This window comes from Rhincodon typus, chromosome 6, assembly GCF_021869965.1.
Source record: "Rhincodon typus isolate 14 chromosome 6, sRhiTyp1.1, whole genome shotgun sequence".
In the NCBI taxonomy this organism is placed as follows: domain Eukaryota; kingdom Metazoa; phylum Chordata; class Chondrichthyes; order Orectolobiformes; family Rhincodontidae; genus Rhincodon; species Rhincodon typus.
The window spans coordinates 49,330,171-49,356,416 of record NC_063337.1 but is presented as its reverse complement, the minus strand read 5'-3'; the positions used below and the strand labels follow the sequence as shown (position 1 = coordinate 49,356,416).

The following is a 26,246-nucleotide window of genomic DNA, read 5'->3' as shown; positions in this document are numbered from 1 at the left end:
TGTAATTTCTATTAGTGACTCAGATAAAGGGACTGAGAGTCTAAAATATCCAGGTTTGTAATGAATCATAGCAAGGTGGGAAGGTAAGCTGTGAGGAGAGCACAAGGAGATATAAACATATTGAATGAAAGGGAAACAAGTTGACAGATGTGGACAATTATGAGGTTATTCACTTTGATAGTAAGAATAGAACAGCAGAATGTTATTTAAGAGGTGGAAACTTTAAAATGTTTACTTCCGGAGGATAGTTGTACACACAAGCACAATGTGCAAGTACATCATGCAAAGAGTGAAGAAAATGGTATATTGGTAATTTTTGCAAAGTCTTTGCAGTACCAGAATAAGGAAGCCTTGCTACCATTTTATGGGATTTTGTTGAGACGTTACGTATAACATTATGTGATGTTTTGATTTCCTTATCTAAGGAAAGATGGTCTTGCCTTTGAGGCAGGTTTGCAAGGGTTCAATAGATTCCTAGAATTAAGGAGTTGGTTAATGATGAAATGCTGACTAAGGTGGGTCTATACTCCCTGAAATTTACAAGAACAGGGGTGATCTCATTGAAACATATGCAATTCTGCAAGAACAGACTTGACAGGGGAGACACTGAGAGAAATTAGTTCCCCTGGCTTGGGAAACATAAGGATAAGGGGCTGATTACTTAGAACTGAGATAAGGAGAAAGTTCCTTGCTCAGGATTTTTAAACTTTGGAAAAGCCTACATCAATGAGCTTCATTGGTGGATGCTTTATTACTGAATGTATTTAAGGCTGAGCTTGCTAAATACTTGTTCTTTTATGGAATCGGGGCATATGTAGAAGTGGGCAGGAGCACAGGGTAGGAGCGGAAGCTCAGCTCTGATCATAATGAGAGAGAATCTAACCATCTCTCCTTGTTATTGAACAGCATTACACTCGCTGAGTTTTCACTATCATTTAGCTATCATCCACTCCTGATTCCATTGATTCCGGTTTTGATGGGGAGTCCTTGATGCCACACTTGGTCAAATACAGCCTTGATGTCACGGGCAGTCACTCTCCCCTCATACCAGTTCCAGTTGTATGAAAATTGTCATCCATTCCTGCCAGACAAATAGCTAATCCATTACCTGTGATAAATCGAAATTCCGGTGTGGTAATTCCACATTAGCCAAACTTGTGTAAATTTGTCGTATGAACACGCTTACCAATCAAGAGGATTGCAGTGCAAAATCACAGAGCTCTGGACAAGCCATCATCTGATAACTAGATCTCCCTTTCAAAGTATGTTCAATGGCTCCAAGCATAGTGAAAGCTGTGTGAAATTTAAAAATTATAGCATCAACAAGGGAGTGAAGTTGATACAGCAAGTGGTGGTGCAAAGCAGAAAGCAGACATCAATAAGAAGTTTTTTTCTCTACCATTCAGTTTGTCAGTCCTTCTGAAGCAGAAGTTGAATATCTTGATTTAGTTCGACTAACAGGCATTCCCTCCAGCAAGGTGTTGAAGAACCTCTGCATTTGTGGTTCAAAGCAGCTCAAACAGAGAACGTTTCCGTCTCAATCCAATCCTGCAGAAAGGGTGAGTCACCCTGCCAGAGATGATGGGCCACATGGAATTCACATGGTAGGCGGTGGGGGTGCAGCAGTTATAACAGCAATAATTGATGATTGGCTGTGAAATTATCTTGCCCATGGCCAGAATGACTGTGCACTCAGAGATATTTTTACTGCAGCTTAAACCAGACTATTATACTGTCTTCTGCCAGTTTAGTCTTTAATGTTTAAAGATGAAACATGTCATTATGGAAAGCGAGGCAAGCAGCGTGTCCCTGCTGTTGCCTGTGCCAACATGGATGGCACTGAAAAGTTGCCACTCCTTCTGATAAGAAAGTACAAAAACCTTTACAAAGGTTGAGACGTGACCTATGCAGTATGAGGCTCAAAAAAACCACCGGGGTGGCCTCCAGCATTTTTGAGGTGTGTATTGGGAAAGTGGACAAATGTATCAACGGGAAGAAATGATAATCATCATTGCAAACAATTACCCCACACACGCTGATGTTTCTGCCTCAAGGCCTGACATTCTTGCCTCTCAATACCATGGTGAAGCTCCAGCCAGTGGATTAGCGGGGTTGGTTGGAAATCCACTACTGACTGCAGCTGATCTCTTACATTATTGGGGCCTTCAAGAAGAAACAGGAGTTCCACCCATTTATTCTACAGGCAAACTTCATTAGGAAGAAGGTGTGATAGATGGTGAGGAAGCCACAGATGCAAATTGCTGCTGCCATGCTGAGTTCTAATGGACTGTGACCATGCAAGCTGAGACCAACCAAGCTGCTGACCATTTGCTTGTTTGCGCGAGGACAGCAGAGGCAACCATGGAAACTTCTGCTGAGATAGATGACACCTTATGCTGCATAATGGAAGAGATGGATGAGGTAAGTGAAGATGCAGTATGTTCTTCAAGAGGGGACTTTGAGGAGGTCAAGAATGCTGAAGTGTCCAGGGAATTGCTGCCTATTCACCCGCCTGATTCCTGAGCCGGTGATTCAGAGATTTCACACTGCAATATGAGAACACAGAGTATGTTTAACTGCATTGACAAAATGATGAACTGTATCACAATCATCTGCAAACAGCACGCCAAGCAGAAAATGTTGTTTTCTAGCCCTAACTTCCAGCATTTTCCAATACCCTAACTGTATAAAGTCAGGCCATTGTAATGTGTGAACAAATTGTAAATAATGATACGTTTCACGTGTTTACTGATCTACTATGTTTTATTAAAGATTTTATTTGTAATAGAGCATGTTTGTAGGCAAATAAGGGCTTTCCCAGCTATTCAAAATTCTGTTTAACATCAATTGTGAGCAGAATGCCTGCAGTTCACCTCATTGTGATGTCATTATAGGTTTAATAATTATATGTTTATTTTCCTAAATACATGTTTTTAAATTTCCATAACTGATGCATTTACAAGAAAGAAACTCATTAAAGGAATGAAAGTTTCAGCAAAGGGAATAATTTACAACATTGGTTGTAAATGTTGATTAGGATTAGGGATTGAAGCCATGTGAACAGTTAGTGGAAATGGGATTGAAGGTACAGTAGGGTCTTAGAGATGAAATGAGCTTGAATTGTGTAGAAACGAATAGTGATCATATTAGAATGGGTCCAGGACAGGCATGGAAAGCAAGGTTCAGGATGCTGGCCAGTGAAGAGCAGCAGAGGCAACTAAATGGCTGGAGTCTAGTTGGGAGATGAAGTAATCTATGAATTTCTCATTTATTTTGAAGTGACAGTGTAGACAGGGGATATGGTTCAGAGGAGATAAATGAACAAAGAGTAAAAAGGAACTTTGTTTTATCTATACTTTTCCAAAGCACACAGCACATTAAGTAGTTTTGACAAAGACAGGCGTGGCCTGGTAAAACTGGACCTGATCAAAATAGCTCTGCCCATGCTTAGAAGTTAAGTTGGACTTAAGGGGGTGAAGATGAGAGCTGAATTCGGAGCACAAATGGAATGGGAGGTAGTGAAGGAAACGGGCACTGATATTCAGGAATGGCTAAGCTTCAGATGTATTATGGCCAATGGAGGATTGTAAGGAGGGTGACACTTCAACAACCTAATACTTCTGATTTAGCTTTGCAAAATGAACTAAATAATATCTGCATATGTGAACAAATTGCAGGCTAGAAATGGGCCCAGGATTCAGCAGTCTGTGGAAAGCTGCCCACTTTTAAGGCATAAGTCTGAAATTAGCCCTCAGACACTTTTAACATTTTGCATGCAAGCGATTGGTGTGTTTGCTGCCTACTCACCTATTCTAAAGATCCAATTTTGGGCCTTGTGCCATGGCAGAAATTGACTGGAATTAGATCCCAGAAATGCTTTAAGTGAATAATGGTTGCAGGGGAGGAGGAGGGGGAGGAGAATTGGTTTAGTGGTCTTGGCATTGGTAGAGTTGGGGGAGTAAGTCTGCTGTACTCTGCTTCACAGGAAAGTTTTTAAAATATTAAATTAACAAATATTTAACATCTGTTGGTGGCTACGGGGCTTCTTATGGCATATCTGACACCTACCCCACTCATTTTCTAAGGGGTTCCTTCAGCTGTCAGTTCATCTTCCTCCCTCTTTGAAGCGGTTTTGACTAATATTCTGACTGACATTCTTTCTAGCTGTGACTGTGACAATGGTGCATTTTTCTTCCTTGGTCTCCTTGATCTGTCTGGAGTATTTAAAGTATGTGATCACTTCAACTTTCTACAGAATATTTCCTCATTGACCAGCTGAATGGAATTTTGCCTTCTTCTTTGACACCTTTTCAATCTCATTATAGCTAAAGCATCTTGACCAATGTCTTGGCTTTCTATACTGATATGGTCACCTTCAGAAAACCCCAAAGATCCATCTTTGGAACCTTTTCCTCCTGCTTTATATGTTACCTCTTGGAGACATCACCGACTTTCCTTAACTTTGCTGAATCTGTCAATTTTTGCTTTGGCCTTTTTTAGTCATACCTTTATTCATCTTTGAATGATTTTCTGTGTGTAAATAAATAGAAACAAGTTTTGATTTAGTTTTTATGTCATTTCAATGGCTCTACAAAGGGAATATGAAATCAACTAATTAAATTTACATTGACATAACAACAACATTGTATATTTCAGAACTGACATTAAAAACAACGGAAGATATACTATACGTCCATTGGTGTTTACTCAAATTAAAGAGGAGCATCTGAATCAAATCTTTAATTGTGTTTTAACAACTCCCAACCACATTGTTTCTGGATACATTATTCTGCAAGAGAAAGGTACTGTCCTTTACTTATAGCTAACATGGGGAGGAAATAGACGGCAGTCTCTGGAAAATTGAGTGCCCCTTGACTGTTCAATATTGCTGATCTTCCTGGCTCTGCAAAGGATGAAATTACTGAAAGAACACGTCAGATTCTCGTCCCTTTCATGCTGACCTCTGTCAATGTCCTTACTCAAACCAAAATTAAAACTGCAGGTAGGAGGGCGTGAATAGTAACATCAGCCTCTGATTAGTGCACAGTATGTGAGTTAGAACTCCACTGCAGTTGGATAACCCCCTGACAATTTTTGATATTCATGGAAAGAAATAGAGACTGCAGATTGAAAAGCTGGGCCAAATGTCTGGAATATAGTGACAAAAACAAAGTCTCACGCATTAGGTCAATGTAAACTAATGGACTTAACCATAACCTGTGAAATGTTTCTTTAAACGTTATGATAAAACAATTTTGCTTTGTAATATTTTAATCTGCTTGTTAAGTATTATTTCGCACATGCGACAGGGCTGTGAAACAAAACAGTATCTTGGAATTTTTTGCATAAGTGATCTTTTAAAATGTAAGTGTCTTACATCAGATAAGAAAATGGTCTGAAAGGTAATCTTGAACTGAATGTGTCTGTCATGTTTTTCTGATCCATTGAAGATATATTTGTTTTGTAAAAAAGAAGTCAGCTACAGCAACATTAATTATTTACAATTGTTTTCTCTTGCAGGCAAGAGCAATGTTCATGGAGTTGTTAAATTATTAACTTCCATTGTTGTACTTGTCTTTGTGGCGATTGTGTGTCTATATTTCCATGTACAAATTGTCCTTTGCTTCAGAGATGTCACTGGTAGAGATGATACTCTTGAAGGTAGGAATATGAAACAGTTTTTTAAAAAAGAAAATACAATTCTTGTATCTTTAAAGTAGTAATTTTGTGTGACACAACGGTGATCACACTGAAAGTCATTCAGAAACATTTTGGGAAGATTTGAGAATGTGAAAGCTGCTATACAAATACAGGTTTATTCTGTTTTCTTGCTTATGGGCATGATTTCACCTACAGGTTCCCCTCCAAACATATACAATCCTCATCTCGACAACACCATCGAGTCAAAATTTTGCATAACTCAGTGACCTACCAATATGGACTGACACAAGCAAAACAAACACTAGCTTATTCTAAGAACATAGAGGGACAGCAATAAATGTACCCTGGCTTGCATTTCTCACTTCCAGATAACAAGTATGAAAAACATGGTTGTTTTAGCTGTCACTGTATTTGTAAATTGGTCCATCTTGGTAAATTGATGTTCTGCCCAAGGGTAAGTCCTAACTCAACTCATACGGAAAGAACTTATGAGCTATTTGCCTGAGATAATTAGGGGGGTGGTTTCTCATGACTTTCCTCAGTTTTTGTCTTTGAAGTACATTCTCCTCAATGGGATACAACCAAGGCTAACACTTCATGAAGTGTCTCAGCTGTACATCAATTAAATAAAAAGCATTAATGCATCAGTCTCTCCTTGGAGTATGGCCCAGAGCTAACCCTTCTGACTGAACCAGTGACCACTGTATTTGTTGTACATTAACATTTATTTAGCAATCATGGGCTGGATTACATTTCCCAGATGGTGGATGTGAAGATATGGGACCTGTTAAATCAAACAGGGGGCCTGTTCACTGCCCACCTGCCCATTACCCTACCCTCAGGATTATACAGGCGTTGGCGAGGGGCTGGTTGGCCTCCCACCAATAGGTCAATTAAGGCTATAATAGGAATGAATTCCCTCTTACCAGTGTCATCTCACCACTGCTGGAATTTAACCAGTGTTGGAAAGGAACCACGCCAATCAACCAACTTAGTGGGTTTCCCTTCATGGCCTGGTGGTGGACTGTCCTTTAAGGGGATTCCTCGACCCATCAGAGGCCCCCCTTAAAGTTTTGCTACAAGTTTCTCTCACCCTTCATTCTCGTATCTCAATGCCCAGCTTCCCACCGCACCCTCCCCAAACTAACCTGACGCTGCCAACTTGTCACACAACAAAACCTACATTGACTCAGATCCTGATCCAATATCCATTTTGTTCCGAAATACCGATTGGCTGGTAGATCTCCGAAATGTGACTCCCTGTCCCTGAGGGCGAGCAATGTCAGTCCGGTCTAACAACAGCGAATTGTGCATTAAATGGCCCCAGGGCAGCTAGTGTTTCCCATCATTTCAGCTGTGGGTGTGGGAAATCCTGCACCTTGTATAATTCTAGGCTCCACTTGCTGCCATGAAGCCTCACTTCATGACTCAGAAGCAGAAATGAAGCTAAGCTGAACCCTGATCTCCAATAACAACTCTGATAGAAGTCCTGAAATAATCTGAGGGGACCATGTGCTGTATGGCCCTGCTAGATCAGATTCATCATCAAAGCCCTGCTGATGTAACAAAGTGGAGTCTGAGGCGTGAACTGTACAGATGGAAAATATGCTCATTTTTAGTGCTTTGATCATGATACATTTCTCCTTCCTTTTACTACATTTAGAACCACAAATTGTGCACAAGTAGTATTACTTCTCAGGCATTGGACTCATTTTGTTTTGCAAAATTACCTGGGTTTTCAGAAGGTATATTGGGGCATTCACAAGATACAATAAAACTGGAAATTCCAGTTTCTATATATGTGGCTTAGCATTAAAGTGAATTTTTTTTTTGTTTGTGGGATATGAACATCTCTGGAAAAGCCAGCATTTATTGTTCATCCTAAATTGCTAGCGGGCTTTAAGCAAAAAATAAGTTTTAATTGCACTGATTGCTGCTAATGTTTTGGATTTAATTTTCAGACGGTAAGGAATATGACGCATATGTGTTACTCCTTGAGAGTAAAAAGACCCTCCTTGATACTAAGGAAGAACAACAATTTGCATTGGAACTATTACCTGCAATTCTAGAAAAACAATTTGGATACCGACTGTGTATATTTGAACGTGATGTTCCTCCAGGAGGAAGTAAGATTTCTTGATTTCATTTTTACTTTATTCTGCTAAAACTAGTATGGGCAAGTCCTCTGCTCCTTGTATATTCAGTTTATTTGGAGGCAAAAGTAATAAAGTTTAAGAAACACAGACCTTTTATTATTATTAACATTGCCATCAAAATTACTGAGATATAAATCCATTTATATTTAGATTTATATCTCCAAAATGTAAAAATTGAAGTCAAGGAGGGTCCACTTGTCTCTGGCAAGGAGACCTTCAGCATGTCTGGACAATCCAGGCACAAATGTTCCAGCATCACCCAACCAAACCTCCAGGGCCAGTGGTCTGTTACCAAGCAGGCTCCCTCCAGCTTACCTGCAGAACCTGAAGCAAAACCGAGATGTAGTAGGAGGGACAGGAAAAGAGGGCGCTGAGGAGGCATGGGTGACATTGCACTGTACATATGCTTGCATAAATGTTATTTGTTTGCAATGTGTCTGCTTGTTTGAACCTCTGCGCAGCCCCAAATGTAACTGTGCCAGCATGATGCATAAAGACCTGTCCGTGCAGGATGTAACAATGTATTGGACCAGTGTCTGTGTTGAGAACCTGCTGCAACATTTGGAAACAAGATAAAGAAGTTGGTTTTGCTGGCACCATTGCCCCTCGTGGTGAAATGTTTCTGTTCTTTCCCGGGCCACTGTGTGCAAAAGCATTGGTATGAATGGAATGGTCAGTAAAATGTACAGCGTATAGGGAGCCAATGAATTGGGATTGCCAGAGATTAGGTCTGTTTCCTGTACAGTGCATGAGTCTGTATGTATTGTTCTCCTCCTCACATTGATAGACCTTTCAGCCCCCTTTGTTATAGATTAAGACACTTACCGTGCCCACTCCCAGTGTGATTGCAATCTTTTTCTTCCACATTGTATCATTTTAATTTCCAGTATAAAGGAGGGCAAAAGTGGATGCTGTTAGGGCAGTTGCTTCCAGCTTCTGGCTCTCTGTATTGGTGAGGCTTTGAACACCCTTTCTGATAGCCCTTCCCATAGGCTTCACACTTTCCCAGGTCCCCACCTAACCCATTGACAAGAGCCTGCACTGGCCCACTTTCCAGCACCCCCACGCCACGCCAGCTCTTGGCATTTGAGGTGACCAGGCTGGCACCAGATCATACACTGTCCCTCTCCTTGAAGCCAGGGTGGGCAAAGACCCCCACCCACATCACACTGCTGCCATCCATGCTTTACTGCATCACCTCTTTACAAATACAGTTACCCTCCTTTACAATTGTCATCCCTCCAGCCCCTAACCTACAGCTCCCAAACCCCATCACTGAGTCTCCTTCCTGTAGCAGTGGCCTACCTCGTGTTCCCCACCTACATTTACTCTGGTTTCTGTCAGTGGATCCAGCAGACTGACTATGGCAGTGCGCTCCCTCCCCCCTCCCCAACCACATTAACTCTATCTCTTCATCTGGCCACTATATAGCCATTGTGCAGACTGTGTCTGACTCCTTGGACTGTAGAGGCAGGAATCCCCTGAAGGAGGACACTCAAACCAGATGCCTGACCTTGGCTAATCCCCTGGACTAGTGTCAGGGGCTGCCCTTCACTTAGGGGCCCCCTGACTGAGGGATACCTCCGTGGACTTCAGTGGGGACCCTAGGATTTTCACTGCTGCTTGCTGCCCTTATAATGTGTTTGCCAGGCAAGCCGCTGGCATGTGGCACAGGTGTGAAACTGTCATCACCCAGTGATGTACAGCAAGATGTAAACCCCATGACTGAGACTCTGAGCAGCAAGGCAAGGTGACCTGATGTGTGACTGTGTGAATAGCAAGGTAAGGCAGAGATGGTTCATAAGATATAGGGGCAAAATTAGGCCATTCGGCCCATCGAAGTCTGCTGTGCCACACCCCCATGTTCCTGTCTTCTCCCCGTAACCCTTCAACCAATTACCAATTAAAAATCTGTCTAACTCCTCCTTAAATTTACTCACTGTCCTAGCATTCACCGCACTTTGGGGTAGTGAGTTCCACAGATTCACCACCCTTTGGGAGAAGTAGTTTCTCCTCTATTCGGTTTTAAATTTGCTACCCCTTATCCTAAGACTATAACCTCTTGTCCTAGAGTGCCCCATAAGAGGGAGCATCCTCTCCATGTCTATTTTATTCAAACCTTTCATCATCTTGAATACCTCCATTTGATCTCTCCTCATTCTTCTAAATTCCAGAGAGTATAGGACTAAACTGTTCAATCTCTCTTCATACGACAAACCCCTCATCTCTGGGATCAATCTAGTGAACCTCCTCTGAACTGCCTCCAATGCCACTACATCGTTCCTCAAATAAGAGGACCAAAACTATGCACAATACTCCAAGTGCGGTCTCACCAATGCCTTGTATAGTTGCACCAATACTTCCTTACCTTTCTATTCTATTCCTTCAGCTATGAAAGCCAACATTCCATTTGCTTTCTTTAGTATCTGCTGTACCTGCATGCTAGTTTTCTGTGACACATGAACAAGGATACCCAAATCCCTCTGCACTGGAGTATGCCGAAGTCTTTTCCCATTTGGATAATAGGTCACCTTCCCACTTCTCTGACCCAAATGCAACACCTCACACTTATCCACGGTAAACTCCATCTGTCACATTTTGGCCCACTCTCCTAACCTATCTATATCCATTTGTAAAGTTTTTTATTTCCTCATTGCAATTCACCGTCCTGCCTATTTTTATGTCATCCGCAAATTTGGCTATCGGGCCTTCTATCCCTGTATCCAAGTCATTAATGTAGGTTGTAAATAGCTGGGGTCCAAGGACTGAACCCTTTGGCACCCCACTAGTTATTTCTCACCATCCAGGAAAAAACCCATTTGTCCCAACTCTCTGACTTCTGCCCATCAGCCTGTCACCTATCCAAGCGAATAAAATATCCCTAATCCCATATGACCCAACCTTGTGTAGATGGTGTGAGCATCCACATATGTGCGAAATGAGTGAGCGATAAGAGTGCAAGTGAGTACTACTGAGATACAGCCTGGTCCAATCCGTGAATTGTGCACCAGACCCTGTGTGCAAAGTGTTCTTGCAGCAGCCTTTCAATGCTGGTTGCTGGCATGCCCCACAATAGATCAGAATCGAATAGCCTTTATTATCATGTGCACTCAAATGAGTGTGGTGAAAAGTTTGTAATGTTGCCGCTTTGGCACCATATGAGGTACATGGCACCTAGGTACAGAATACTTAAGTGTTTGTTACACACTTGTACAGAGAATCATAAATGAAGTTCAGTATTAGAACAAAGAATGAAGAAGTTTTCTTTTTTAAAAGCCTTTGATTTTTAGACTATACACCAAGCCCTTGGGATCCACCTGGACTCACCAGCCCCCAAGCTGGCCTGGCCTGGGACACGCCTCTGAGACTCGCCTGAACTCTCCACTCCCACGCTGGCCTGGGACACACCTCCAGGACTCATCGCTCCCATGCTGGCCTGGGACACACCTCCAGGACTCATTGCTCCCATGCTGGCCTGGCCTGGCCTGAGACACACCTCCGGGACTCACCTGGATTCTCCATTCCCACAGGCGCCCCTCTGGGACTCACTGAACTTGCGTCGGGGCCTTGCCTGGGCTCTCCGCCCCCCCCCCCCCCCACCCCCCCCCCCGGGCCCTTCCCCGGGCCCCCCCCCCCCCCCCCCACGGCCTCGCGTCGGGGCCTTGCCTGGGCTCTCCGCCCCCCCACGGCCTCGCGACCACTTCCGGTACTTGCTACAACCTCTGGTCTCCTCCATTCATCTGCAGTAAGTTGAATTTAGAAGTTTGAAAAAAAAGAAGGATAAAAGAGAAAAACAACAGGTGGAGCAGAGGATCTCCGACTGGAGCATCTTACTCTGCTGCCATCTTAATGTCTGTACTCTCCAAGTGTGCTACAAGAGGATCAGAGAGATGCCAGGTGGATCATAAGAGGTTGGCAAATATCAGGCACTGGTGTTTGTGGTTCTGAGGTATATGTGGCTGGTGCCCATGGATCGTGCCCAGAGATGCTGTCGTGTGGTGAGCATCATGGAAACTCTTCACAGGCAGCAGTGAGCAGAAGTCATTAGGAAATCACTCTGATATCTACATCAAGAAGTCTCAAAGCCTAGTTAGCCTCTGGTGGGTGATAGGATAGGAAGCTGCATAGTCATAAGGTGAAATCTTCATTTAACAAACAACAATGCACTTTAATAGCACTCCCTTGCCGCCTAGTGAGAATATGCCTCAATTCCTCAAACTTAGCTCAAAGATGTAGCAAATAGCTCCCAACATTGAGATCGGCCGAGTTGGACTTCTCATGTGATTCTGCTGAAGCCCACTTCATTCAGGCCCCTACAAGCTTCTGCCCAATGTCTCAGAAACTTGCAAACTGGCTTCAAAATTACTACTGTTGCTAACCACCTTCAGAATTGAACAAGCAATGAAAATTAGACCTGTCACCGTAGAAAGAATGGAAGATATTTTAATTCATTTTATTTTTAACTCATTCAGGGGCTGAGAGCTTCAGTGACTGGACCAGTTTTTATTATCCACCCCAACAGTCAAATTATAAGATGTAGGAGCAGAGGGAGGCCATTCAGCCCATCGAGTCTGCACCCATCATTAAATGATCTGATCACCCTCAACTGAACTTTCTTGTTTACTGCTCAAAACCCTTGATTCACTTAATGATTAAAAGCTGTATCTCAGCCTTGAATATACTCAATATCCACCCTGTACAGCCCTCTACATTATGAACTCCACAGATTCGCTACCCTCTAAGAGAACTAATTACTTCTCCTCTCTGTCTTAAAAGTGTGGCCCCTTACTCTGAGATTACACCGTCTGGTCCTAGACTCTCCCACAAGGGGAAACAACTTCTCACATCCACCATGTCAAGTCTCCTAAGCATTTCAATGAGGTCCCCTCTCATTCTTCTAAACTCCAATAAATGCAAGCCCAAATTAATCAACTTCTCCTCGTAAGAAAATCCTTCTATACCCATGATCAACCTTCGTGAACCTTCTCTGGACTGTCTTCAATGCCAATATATTTTTCCTCTGATAAGGAGATTAAAACTGCTCATGGTATTCCAGCTGTGGTCTGACTAGTGCCTTGTATAGTTTTAGCAAGATGTCCCTCTTTTTACACTCCATTTCCTTTGAAATAAAGGCCAACATTCCCTTTGCCTTTCCCATTACCGGTTGAACTTGGATGGTAAGTTTTTGTGATTTGTGTTGAACCATTGCAGTCCATTTGGTGCAGGACATCCACAATGTTGTGAGGAAGGGAGTTTCAGGATTCTGACCCAGCGACACAGGCAGAGCTTCAATATATTTCAAGTCAGGATGAAGTCGGAAGTCACACAACACCAAGTTATAGTCCAGCAGGTTTACTTGGAATCACGCAAGTTTTCAGAGCACAGCTCTTTCATCGTGCACAGTCAGGGGCTGTGCTCCGAAAGCTTGTGTGATTCCAAATAACCTGGTGTTGTGTGACTTCTGACTTTGTCCACTCCAGTCTAACACTGGCACCCTGACATCGAGTCAGGATGGACAGTGGCTCAAAGAGGATCTTGTAGTTGACGGTATTCCCATGTATCTGCTTCCTTTGTCATCCTAGATGGCCGCACTTGTAGTTTTGAAAGGTGCTATCTAAGAAGCCTCGGTGAATTTCTAGAGTGCATCTTGTAGATGGTACACACAATGCTATTACCGAGCATTGGTGGTTGACGGAGTGGATGGTTGAGGGTGAGATGCTAAACAAATGGCCTGCTTTTGCTTAGATTGTATCAAACTCCTTTTGTGGGTTGTTGGAGCTGAACACCTTCCTGGTTCCTCTTAAATAATGGACAGGCTTTGTGGAGTCAAGAAATGAGTTATTGTTTGCAGGGTTCCTAGTCTTGACTTGCTGTTGTTGACTCCGTATTTATAAGTCAAGTCCAGTTTGGTTTCTGGTCAGTGAAATCCCCCAGGATGTTCATAGTTGTGGATTCATTGAATATCAAGAGGTAATGGTTAGATTCTCCCCTGTTGGAGATAGTCTTTATCTGGCACTTGTATGGTGTGAAGGTCAACTGCGTCTTGTCACGCAAAATTTTTTAATGTAAAATTGCCGCATTATGTAAAAGTGACTGACGCACATGTCAGTTAGCATTACATTCACACCCTGAAATAGTCCTGAAAAATGGAGAAAACATTTTCACAAAATTACAGTTTTTAAAAAAATACAGTGATTTAACATAACTCTTTGTTTGAATTAAACACTGGAGATTACTTCATTTTTGTCAATTTTAGCCTCAGTGGTCTTAAGCCATAGACACTCAACCAGGCAAAATAAGGTTAGAAATAAAAGTTAAATATGTCACTCAGTTATCTTTACCATTTAACCTCCAAATAGAAGCTGGGCTATAAGTTGCAGTTATAAAACAAGTCCACTTTCCTACCTGCTCTCCAAATCCCTTGGTTCCTTCAGAGATTTAAAAAAAACCTATTCCCAGAAGAAAAGAGGTGGGAGTAAAAGATGGTTTCATGGTTAGTGATGATCTGCATTCCACAAGGTTCAGTGCCACTGCCTTCTGTCTGCTTCCTCACACTTGCTCTAATTCTGCAACAGCACAACATCATCAATGAGGCTAATAGTGTACAGTGCTCACTGCTGCATGCTACATTTCTGCTTGATGGCTCCCACCCACCTCATCCTCCTAAAGTGCTAACTCTTCCTGCCTCTGCACTCCCCACTCACGCACTCAGGCACCTCCCCACCTCTGCTGCTCCAACGCCACCACTAACAATTCTTCCATACACGTGCATCTCGCTTATCCTTCTGACACATCGCAGTCAGGGGAACAGGGGGCAGTGTTGTAAGAGACATTTGGAAAACTGGATCAAAATTTGGAGGAGTTCACCAATGTTATGAATGCCATGCTGGGTCTAGCTGTCCCCATGGGAAGGTTGGCATCTGCAGAACACTGAGCAACTGCCTGAAATACATGCAGACCTTTTAGCCATCTGCAGGCAGCATCAGCAGCAAGGTGAAAGTGGGATGAGTGACCTTGACCTTACTTCAGGTGTCTCTTCAGGTGCCCAAGGAGACACAGTGGTGGCAGCGGGCACCCAGACAGAGGAGACACCATGCAGAGACCACCCATTCATTTCCTTTGAAGACACACCAGGAGGTGCCTAGCCTCTCCAGCTCTGCCCTACCTGCAATCCCCAACCCTACAGAAGGTTTCAGCTAGGAAGGGCACTAAGCAGGTCTAGGCCCTCCAGGTCCAAACATCCCAGGTTGTGTCTGCCCAAATTGTCTAGGCCAACAGGATCCACCACAGACACCAGGGCTGCACTGAGATGTTGTGGAAAAGGAGAAGAAAACACTCTGAGGGCACATAGGTGGCAGGGGTGACAGATACTTTCTAGTGATCGTTACAACTGACTGACTGGCTATGCCATTTCAGATGGCAGCTAGGAGCTGTGGGTCTGGAGTCACGTAGGCTAGACCAGGGAAGGGCAGCAGATTTCCTTCCCTAAAGAACATTACTGAATCAGATGGGTTTTCCCACTAATCAGCAATGATTTCATGGGCATCATTAGACTCTTAATTCCAGAATTTTATTGAATTCACATTCCACCCTCTGCCATGGTAGGAGTCAAACCCTGGTCACCCGAACATACATCTGGATCAAGAGTTGAATGATAATACCACTCGGCCATCGCATCTCCTTCAACCAAAGCAGCTTGCTTGATTGAAACCACATCCACAAACATCTAATGTCTGTCCGATCGATTGTCAGTAGCAGCAGTGTGTACCATCTACAAGGCGCATTGCAGAAATTTAGACAGTATGTTCCAAACCCATGACCACTTCCACTAGAAGAACAAGAGCAGCAGATATGTCACCACCTGCAAGTTCCCTCCAAGTCGCTACCCACCCTGACTTGGAAATATATCACCATTCCTCCAGTGTTGCTATGTCAAAATCCTAGAATTCCTTCTCATTTGGCATTGTTGGTCTACCTAAACTTCAGTGGTCTAAGAAGGCAGTTCACCACCACCTTCTCAAGGACAACTACAGATGGCCAGTAAGTACAGACCCAGCTGTTGACACTCACATCCCATGAATGAGTAAAAAAATTTATAATCTGTAAATACATATGTGCTTCCTATGATCTCATGTCTGATTGGCATTTCAGCTATTTAGGATCTGGTTAATTGGTTGTCGTTTCTTCGTTAAGCTGCCTCCTCATACATCCCAAGGAGGACAGAAGTTGTATTGGTGAAGCATTGCTCATCTGTAAAAGGAATCCTGTTTTCCAACAGATTTTAGGGATCTTTCATCCCTTATGTTCATAATTGCAGCCAAGGCTTAGCAGTTTAATGAGGAAATCGCTGAGGCCAAAGATAATGTGAATGCCTTGTACCAGGATTTTGCTCATGTTCCACACTTCCAACCACCTTGTGTATGTGTGAATGTGATAATTTATGAGCCCACACTTCTCTGGAGGCAAAGGTTCATTCTGCCTCTGTGCTTAACAGAGGAACTTACACCCATTGAAGGTTGGATGTCTTAACTACCATGATTCAGACTCATGGTGCAAACATGTCCATCTTGCCCCGTCTGATCAAACAAATGGCACTTGCTCCGCCCACTGTGACTGTATTACAGCTAATTTTCTTCCTTACTGCATGTTAAGGTTCAGTTGAAAATGGCACACCATACAGATTGCACTCTGGCGAGTGAATTTCAAATCTGCCTGACAGTCAAGAATCACAATTCCTACCTCGTGAATCCTTTTGCATTGCTGACCCTTTCAACTCTATCAGCTTGTGGGTTCCCAGTGTGTCACCCAAACCCCTTATTTGCTTGTTATTATCCCCAGTTTTTCCCTCAGCCTTTGGCTTGCCACATTGCCAGATCCACTGGCAATTGCTAACCACTGCCCTCCCATTCAAGCCAGGCTGGTGGTGACTTGTGGAAAAAAAGAAGTGTCCTCCCAGCTCCCAGCCTTGTATTTAGAGTTTCCCCTTCACTGTCATTATTCCCTCAGCATCACAGCATAATGCATCCCATGCTCTGAGTTGGCTTTCCTACTTTCCACAGCACCATATGGACTGCCCTTTAATAACCACCTCCCATCTCTGTGATGTTTACTGTCCAAACCCCAGGATTGACTGTGGGACACCCCTGTATGACAACAGCCTTGACTGAGCATGCCCCAATCCCAGACTGATATCTCCACAGTTCCCCGATTTTATGATCCTCGGACTGATTAAACTTGACCTGCAAGACTGACTATGGCCCAGTCTCTGGACAGAAAGGACACAGGTCCTTGAAACCTGGTTGTACCAATTATCTGACTAGCCATGTCCAACCCCATAGACTAAGCGTTGCAGTACTGTCACACTGACTGTAGTCCCCTTCACTCCATTAATGACTGTTCCCCTTTGACTTTCAGACAAGGGTATTTGATTGAAGCACATCTAATGTGCTTGCTGTATAAGCTGCTTGCACATGCTATAGATGTGACATTGACATAGCATGGTGCTGTACAGCAACGTAACCACCCCTTGATTGATCATTGCTGGCAATCATGATAAACTGCTGAACTATCAACGTTCTTTCTTCCCCCAGTACTATACATTCCAACAGCTCCCTCCTCCCACCCAAACTATACACACTTCACATCAGCTCTGATGAGGAATCATCGAGACTTGATATGTTGCTTTCTTTCCATGGATGCTGCCTGACCTGCTGGGATCTCCAGCATTTATTGTTTTCAGTGCCTGTCCTTGTATCTGTGCTGTAAAAACAAGTCAAGACAGCAGAGATGCTGTGACCCTGTAAATTTTCATTGAAGCCACAATGCACAAAAAGGGAAGAAACACCAGAGATCCTGTAAATGTGCAAGTAGGTATAAAGTGAGTGGGCAGTAAGACAGCAAGTTAACAGCCATAAAATGCACCCTATGTAGATGCATTAGATGGGTGTGTGTCACTGTGTAAAGAGTATCCTGATAGCAACATTGAATATAAGATGTCCATAAGTTCCAACATGTTGTGGTGAAGTACTGAAGCTGTACATGCAAGCCATACGTGCCAGGTAATCATTTCCCCTTTCAACTTTCAAAGTGGCACCATCTAGTCTCTCACCATGCCTGGAAGAATAATGGACTGCATAGAACTGGGGTGAGATTGGTTGATAATGAGATGCAAATACACTGAAAATGAACGGACTGCCACTTACTCTCGAATTCAGACTTCACCATTTAAACTTTAAGGGAAAAATCAGACATTTTGTTTTCTTGATGTCAAGAAAGACATTTTCATTCTCACTATATTTTCCCACATTTCTCTCCATTGCTCACGTCACTGAAGGAAGGGATGGGAAAACTGTCCCCCATTGTGGTCACGTTTGATTTATTGCTCAGCATTCTGAGGAATAGTTTGAGTGAACAGGTTGAATTATGTACAGGTTGAGATCTATATGTATAATAGTCAAGATTTTTTTTTGCCAATTGGTATTTTTAATGAATTGCTATTTAATTTCTTTTACAGGCTCTGCAGATAATATACTTTCTTATATAAAGAAATGCCGAAGATTGATTATAATTCTCTGTGAAGAATATTTGGACAATCAATGCAGCTCTACCTATGAACTAATGACTGGACTGTATCAGGTATTGGTTGAAAGAAAAATAAAACCAATACTTATTGAATTTAAACCTCTAAGCAGCCCTAAGTTACTACCAGAGTCACTTCAACTTGTTCTGAAGTCAAAAAGAATTGTGAAATGGAAGGGTAATGAGCCGATCTTGAAAAATTCTTATTTCTGGAAGAAGCTGCGATACTTGATGCCAGCTAAAGGTGGTCAACGAGTAAAACATTCACAACATAATGTGGTTTTATAAAACAATGACTGACTGAAATAAGTTAAAGGTTTGCTATAATTTTGTTTTCCCTAACATTGATTTAAATTGTATTTGTGCCAAGTTGGCAAAAATAAGTTTCCGTGTCAGCGATAGCGTGGGTTTTGGATTCTAGCCACTTCTGTTCCAGTGAGATTTAGATGAAAACCACTGCAATAGAAGGACCATAGCAGCAATTGTTTGTGCGTTTATTTATGTTGTTCAAATTAATCCACTGTTGTAAGTTTAGCAGGAAACAGTAAAAGTTTGGCCCACGTTTGAGACATATTTGAAGAGACGATACCTGCAAGAAAAGTGATATAATGTTTTTGAAGCTACTAATCATTAATTGGCAATTGTTGATTTGGCAAATCCAGGCATTGCTACTGTATATGGATAGATAAAGACAGAACTTGATACACAGGCACAAGTGAATTTATACATTGTACTCAGTTTCATTATGAAGGCTAGAATTTGCTAAAAGTGTTTTTTGCTTTTTATTTTTATAAAGTATTACAGAGAATAATTCATTTGCACAGTGTCACTTCAAAGGGTTACTTTATAGACTATACAAATTCCCTGAGGGCACTCAGCACTACTGGCTCTCACATACATGGGCTTTGGCATCCCCCGTTGGTATCACTGAAGCTGCATTCCTCAAAGACACTTTTGGTGCTACTTGAGCTGCATTAAAGAGAACATGCCCTTACAGTTTGGAAATGAGAGCGAAGGTCAGATTCTTACCAAAGAAGTATAAAGTTTTTGAGTCAGGAAATTTTTAAGTACACCTGTCCCTGCAGGCATGGTTTTCACTTTGTGGAGCTGGGTCAAGATTAAGTCAAGCCCACCCATTTCAGAAGCAGTCTGAATTCAGTTTACAGAGGTGCTGAGTGCTGAGACAGGATGGTCAGAAAGCCCTCCTCAGTTCTGTAGGATTTCATCTCAGTTGTATTATAGATGGTTGTTGGGCTCATTAGTCCAAGCCACTCACACCCCACCCCCAACATCCAGTGACTCCCCATGAAACCTCCATGCACCCAATGTCACTTCCATGCTCCCAATATCTCTTCCATGACCCCTGCCATACCACATGCTTGCTCATCCCATGCACACTATTGAAAGAATGAATCATAGAATAACAATGGCAAGCCTTGAAATGGACTCAAATTGTTTAAAATCTGCCCAGAAAATACGGCTGCACTTAAAACCTAATAAATATGTTCATCAAACAGAATCATTCTCAGTTTTACCTTACTCTTTTCCTCTTAATCTTACCTAGATAAACACATCGGCTTTGAAAGAAGTACCTTGAAGCAATAATATCTTAAAATAACATCATAAAGATGTCAATCCATCAAAATGAACACTCCACTTCAGCTTTTGTAGAAAAGACCTCCCCACTGAGCTAATCATTAGTGAACCTTAACAAAACATTGACTGTGTTTTCTCTCTTTAGATGCTGCCAGACCTGCTGAGCTTCTCCAGCTGAGATACTAAGAACTGCCGATGCTGGAGTCAGATAACGCAGTGTGGAGCTGGAGGAACACAGCAGGCCAGTCAGCATCAGAGGAACAGGAAAGTTGATGTTTCGGGTCAGGGCCCTTCTCCAGCACTCTGTTTTCATTTCAGATTTTCAGCATCTGCAGTTCTTTATTCTTATTTTAGTGAACTTTGGAACTCTGTCTTTAGCGTTAATAATAGGGCCATTTTGTTTCGGTTGATACAGTTCAGTGGTTAAGGGAACATTTTAACCTTAACCCAGAGATAGGGATGGAAAATGAGAATGAGAGAGAGATTGAGAGAGCAATGTATATCTGTGTTGTTCAGTTGAATATCTGACATGGAAACCCATCATCATGTGTAAGTGTTTTAATCACCAAATCAAGGCATTGTGAAATCTCTGCACCCACTTACCTCACAACAGGGATTCTCCCTTCATCCCACATGAATATTTCAGAAATCTAAGTCAGAAGCCACACAACACCAGGTTATAGTCCCAAAGGTTTATTTGAAATCACACAAGCTTTCGGAGCGCAGCCCCTTCATCAGGTGCAGTGAGAGAGCAGGGCACACAGACAGAGTTTATAGGCAGAGAGGTCAAGGGCAGAGAGATCAAAAGATCATACAACTGGTGTGAGTGGAGTGTCAGATAATAAGTCTCTGCAGGTGACCAAGAGTTTTAGTTGGTGAGTAAAGTGTCAACAGCTGAATAACCAGCAAAGGGATGACCTATAATCTAATTAAATGAGGCAGAGAGAAAATTACAAAAAATTTAAAATAAGGTGGTGACGGAGACAAACTAAATGACTGGAATCGCATGCCAAATTCAAAATTGTACAAACTAATTCAGGTAGAGAGATCACAACAATTTATCAAGTACAAAACAGAACAGTAAGGAAGATTTTACAGATACAGAACAGTGCGGTGGGATCACCTGTAGTGCGACATGAACCCAAGACATTGGTTGAGACCGTTTTCATGGGTATGGAACGTGGCTATCAGTGATTCTGCGTTGTTGTGTATCTCGAAAGCTGCCTTGGAAGATGCTTACCTGAAGATTGGAGGCTGAATGTCCTTGACCGCTGAAGTGTTCCCCACTGGGAGGGAACATTCCTGTCTGGTGATTGTTGTGTGGTGTCCATTCGTCCGTTGTCGTAGCATCTACATGGTTTTGTCAATATACTATGCCTTGGGGCATCCTTACCTGCAGTGTACGAGATAGACAACGTTGGCCGAGTCACATAAGTATCTGCCATGCGCATGGCGGGTGGTGTTCCCACGTGTGATGGTAGTGACCATGTTGAAGATCTGACATGTCTTGCAGAGGTTGCCATGGCAGGGTTGTGTGGTGTTGTGGTCGACGTTGTCCTGAAGGCTGGGTAGTTTGCTGCGAACAATGGGCTGTTTAAGGTTTGGCGGTTGCTCGAAGGTGAGAAGTGGAGGCATATGGAAGATCTCCGTGAGATGCTCACCGTCATTGATGACATGTAGAAGGCTGTGAAGAGCATGGTGTAGTTTCTCCGCTCTGGGGAAGCTTTGGACGATGAAGAATGCTCTATCGGTTGTATCCTGTGTCTGCCTTTTTAAAAAAGGTCATTGCAGTTTTTCATTGTGGCACGTCGGAACTGGCAATTGATGAGTTGAGCATCGTACCCCGTCATCCGTCACGTTCCTATGGCTTTGTTGAGGGCATCTTGAAACCCATTGTACAGTGAACCCCCTGCTTCTGTTGCGACACTACAGATTTCTTACAGAAACTTAGCACCCACAGACCATTGAACCAGGAACATTCGTCGTCATACTGGACATTTTGGCACTCTGCACGGCATACCCCACAGCGATGGCATTGATGCAACAGTCTCAGTACTCAACAGCAGCAACTGCCCATTTCCAGATGCCATCCTATAACTAACTGATCCACTTCATCCTCAAGCACAATGTCTTCACCTTCGACAACCAGTTCTTCATCCAGATGCACGGAACAGCCATGAGGACCAGATTTTCTTCCTAATATGCCAATGTTTTCATGCACAGGTTCAATCAAGACTGCTTTGCTGCACAGAACCTACAACCAACACTGTACACCAGATACATTAACACCATTTTCTTCCTTTAGACTCATGGCGAGGAATCACTAAATGGTGATATCAACAAGATTCCCCCCACAATCAGACTTACCATGGACTACTCTTCAGAATCAGACTCATTCTTGGACACATGCATCTCCATCAAGGACAGACACCTCAGTACATCACCCTACTGCAAGCCCACAGGTAACCTCATGACGCTGCATTTCTCTAGCCTCCACCCGAAACGTATTAAAGAAGCCATACCTTACAGACAAACCCTGTGCATACAAAGGATCTGCTCAGATGAGGAGGAACATGATGGACATCTGAAGGTTTTGAACGAAGCCCTCATAACAAACAGGATATGATACTCAACTTATTGATCACCAGTTCTGACGTGCCACAGCGAAAAACCACAATGACCTCCACAAAAGAAGGACACAGGTTACGATGGATAGGGTGCCCTTTGTCATCCACTACTTCCCCGGAGCATAGAAACTACACTGTGTTCCTCTCAGCCTTCAGCATGTCATCAATGATGATGAGCATCTCACTGAGATCTTCCGCATGCCTCCACTTCTGGCCTTCAAACAACTGCCAAACCTTAAACAGCCCATTGTTCGTAGCAAACTACCCAGTCTTCAGGACAACATTGACCACAACACCACACAACCCTACTATGGCAACCTCTGCAAGACATGTCAGATCTTTGACATGGACACTACCATCACACGTGGGAACACCACCCACCATGTGCATGGCAGATACTTGTGTGACTCGGCCAATGTTGTCTATCTCGTACACTGCAGGCAAGGATGCCCCAAGGCATGGTATATTGATGAAACCATGCAGATGCGACGACAACGGATGACTGGATACCGTGCAACAATCGCCAGACAGGGATGTTCCCTCCCAGTGGGGGAACACTTAAGCGGTCAAGGGCATTTGGCCTCGGATCTTCAGGTAAGTGTCCTCCCAAGGTGGACTTTGAGATACATAGCAACACAGTCACCAAGCAGAGACTGATTGCCAAGTTCCGTACCCATGAAGATGGTCTCAACTGTGATCTTGGGTTCCAAGTCACGCTACATGTGACCCCCACCATACTGTTCTGTATCTGTAAAATCTTCCTTACTGTCCTGTTTTGACAGCATGACCTTGATAAATTGTTGTGATCTCTCTACCTTAATTAGTTTGTACAATTTTGAATTTGGCATGCAATTCAAGTTACTTAGTTTGTCTCCAGCACCACCTTATTTTGAATTTTTTGTAATTATCTCTCTGCCTCATTTAATTAGGTTATAGGTTATCTCTTCGCTGGTCATTCAGCTGTTGACACTTTACTCACCAACTAAAACTCTTGGTTGCCTGCAGAGACTTATTTGACACTCCACTCATACCAGTTGTATGATCTCTTGATCTCTCTGCCCTTGATCTCTCTGCCTATAAACTCTGTGTCTGTGTGTTCTGCTCTCTCACTGCACCTGATGAAGGGTGTTCCAAAAGCTTGTGTGATTTCAAACAAACCTGTTGGAGTATAACCTGGTGTCGTGTGGCTTCTGACTTTGTCCACCCAAGTCCCACACTGGCACCTCCCATCAGAAATCTAAAGCACAGTTTAGCAGAATCAAGATGAGGGACTTTTGATTGGTCATTGGAGTACTGCAAGAGTGTGACTAACTTAAACCTCACAGTTAACAATATTGGCTTCCTGTTACTTGTCTTGTTGGAACTATCTTACCTCTTATCAAATTCCCTGTGAAGGTCACTTACAGCCAAATCTCAAATGATTGATCTACTCAAACATGTTCAGAGTTACACTAGGATAGATCAAAGGAAATACAAATCCAATTAACTATAGTGATATCATGCACAGTAGGATGCTGCTTCAAAATACCCCTAAATGCTACATGCTATTTTGTATTTTTACTTTTATATTCCAGAAGTTTTGTTGTTTTTTTTATATATCAACGTTGGTGCTGAAAGGGTTTCTCTGACTTATTTGTGTGATGTGTTTGTGGTTATGTGTCAGCATATGAAAAGGTGGACAAACCGAAACTTATTCAGGATGGTACTATTCCTTGATAAAGGTTTAGGATTCCGTTTTTCCCTACTCCATTCCTATAGCCAAAGAGTACACAACAGCCTTCTCCAGGGATGTGAAAACCATATAATTCCTGCATCATCTTCAAGTTGGGGTGTATTTCATTGTGTTTTTTGTCACCTTGTGATTGCAGTTGGAGAACTTTTGAGATAAAAACTGAAGAAGTGGTGATTAAATGAGTCACAAGCCTAACCGTTTCATTCAGAACTTCAGTTTCCATCCTGTTTGAACAGGTTGAATCATTGTTTTTCCAAATTACACTTTGACTCAAGCATTTTAACTTTCATTTCAGGCCTGTGACCTTTCAATAGAATTGGGAAAAGTTAGAGATGTAAAGAGACCCATTACAGCTCCAAGTTTTTCTAGTTCTGATGAAAGATCACAGACCTGAAACAGTAACTGTTTGCCTCATTACATAAACACTGCCTAAATTGCTGAGTATTTTGCAGTATTTTCTGATTTTAATTCAGATTTCCATCATGCATAGTAATTGGCTTTTTAATTGTTGTTTATTGACTGTGTCTTTCTCCCCAATAATTATTTTTTCCTCACTGAGAAAGCATAGATTAAGAGTTGAAAATGTCCTTTTGTTTTCAGGCTTCCATCATAGCTAATAATCAACCACTGAAGATAGTATCAAATTGAAGAAGCCTTTCACTTAATTCTGGTTCATGCTTACGTAACCTTGGAGTATCGGCACAAAGTATCTGCAATCCGATTATACGTATAAATGCATCTAACTTGATATTTTAATTTGTTATGACTTGTGAATCTCAAATGCCAATACAAATGCCAACATCCTTTCTTTGAACTGTTTTGATTGAATTCATTGCAAAAACAGGTGTGTATCTTGGTTCCATTCAGGTCTATTGCACACTGGTACACAATCAAGCTCCTTTCAATATGGCTTAGATTTTCAAAATAAAGAAAATGGTACTTTATTTTAGTAGTCATGGGACTGATAAAACGAAGCAAATAAAATTACGTCCATGCGATTAGAAGGTGGTCCTGTGTTGAGAGGCTATTGAATTGGGACTGCATTCTCTGAGCAGAACAAGAAATGCACTCACTGAAGCATTCAAGACTATGAAACAATACTAAGAGATTGGTTTGGGTAAAGCTATGTTATCATGGTTTAGTTGCAGGCTACTGCAATGAAGCCCATTATTTGAACAGATCCGTGTCTAAAACTACTGCAGATGTTTCTAATCAGTCTGCTCAGATGTGGGAACTGGTGCTATTTGAACATAGACCTTCTAGCCTAGAGGTTGGAACACTACCATTACACTACACTGCGCTACAACTGGGATAATCAATCTGTCAGAAATGTGATGACACACTCTGGAGCAGATGGAACGTGAATCCACACCTTCTGTCTCAGAGGTAAGGACACTACTACTGTGCCACAAGGATCTTTCCTAATGAACTTGTTCAGTGATGGTAATATACATCTCAGGAGGAGTTTGGACTTGAACCTAGGTCTCCTAGCTCAGAGTAGGGACAGGGATAATACCACTGTACCGCAAAACTGCCAGGGCTATTATTCCAGCAATTAATACTTATCAGTTATTCTTGTTACATAAGACTGAGGTCCATTGTGTGATGTGAGGAGAACAGCTATAAGCCTTCAGCTCCATGTCCTAAATTAATTTAGACTTTTGACTTGTAGTGCCTTAAAGAGAAGCAGTCACTTTTAGATTATATAAGAGACCTCTGCCACTGAGGTCTGACTTTGACTCCATAAGTTTAAGAATTATACTGTTGTAGCTATATAGCTTTTCTTATTGCTTATAAGCATGTATCAGTTGAATATATCCTGCAATATTTTCAAAAGAAACTTATTATCGGGTTTAGCAACTGTTTGGCTTTATGCACTGATTTTATATATGCTTT

General features: G+C 42.4%; 1 protein-coding gene across 2 annotated transcripts in view; it reads left to right on the top strand.

Annotated features, from left to right (window-relative positions):
- Positions 1–26,246, top strand: part of LOC109935234 (interleukin-18 receptor 1-like) — an 89,882-nt gene that overhangs the window by 49,129 nt on the left and 14,507 nt on the right. The window contains exons 8-12 of one of the 2 annotated variants that reach the window (XM_020533903.2): positions 4,657–4,802; positions 5,521–5,661; positions 7,623–7,787; positions 18,331–18,711; positions 24,951–25,144. In XM_020533903.2, coding sequence (XP_020389492.1) covers positions 4,657–4,802; positions 5,521–5,661; positions 7,623–7,787; positions 18,331–18,683 — 805 coding nt within the window. In that variant the 3' untranslated portion in view covers positions 18,684–18,711; positions 24,951–25,144. Of the gene's footprint in view, positions 1–4,656; positions 4,803–5,520; positions 5,662–7,622; positions 7,788–18,330; positions 18,712–24,950; positions 25,145–26,246 lie in introns of those variants that run through there. The other variant, XM_048597532.1, reaches the window with a different exon arrangement.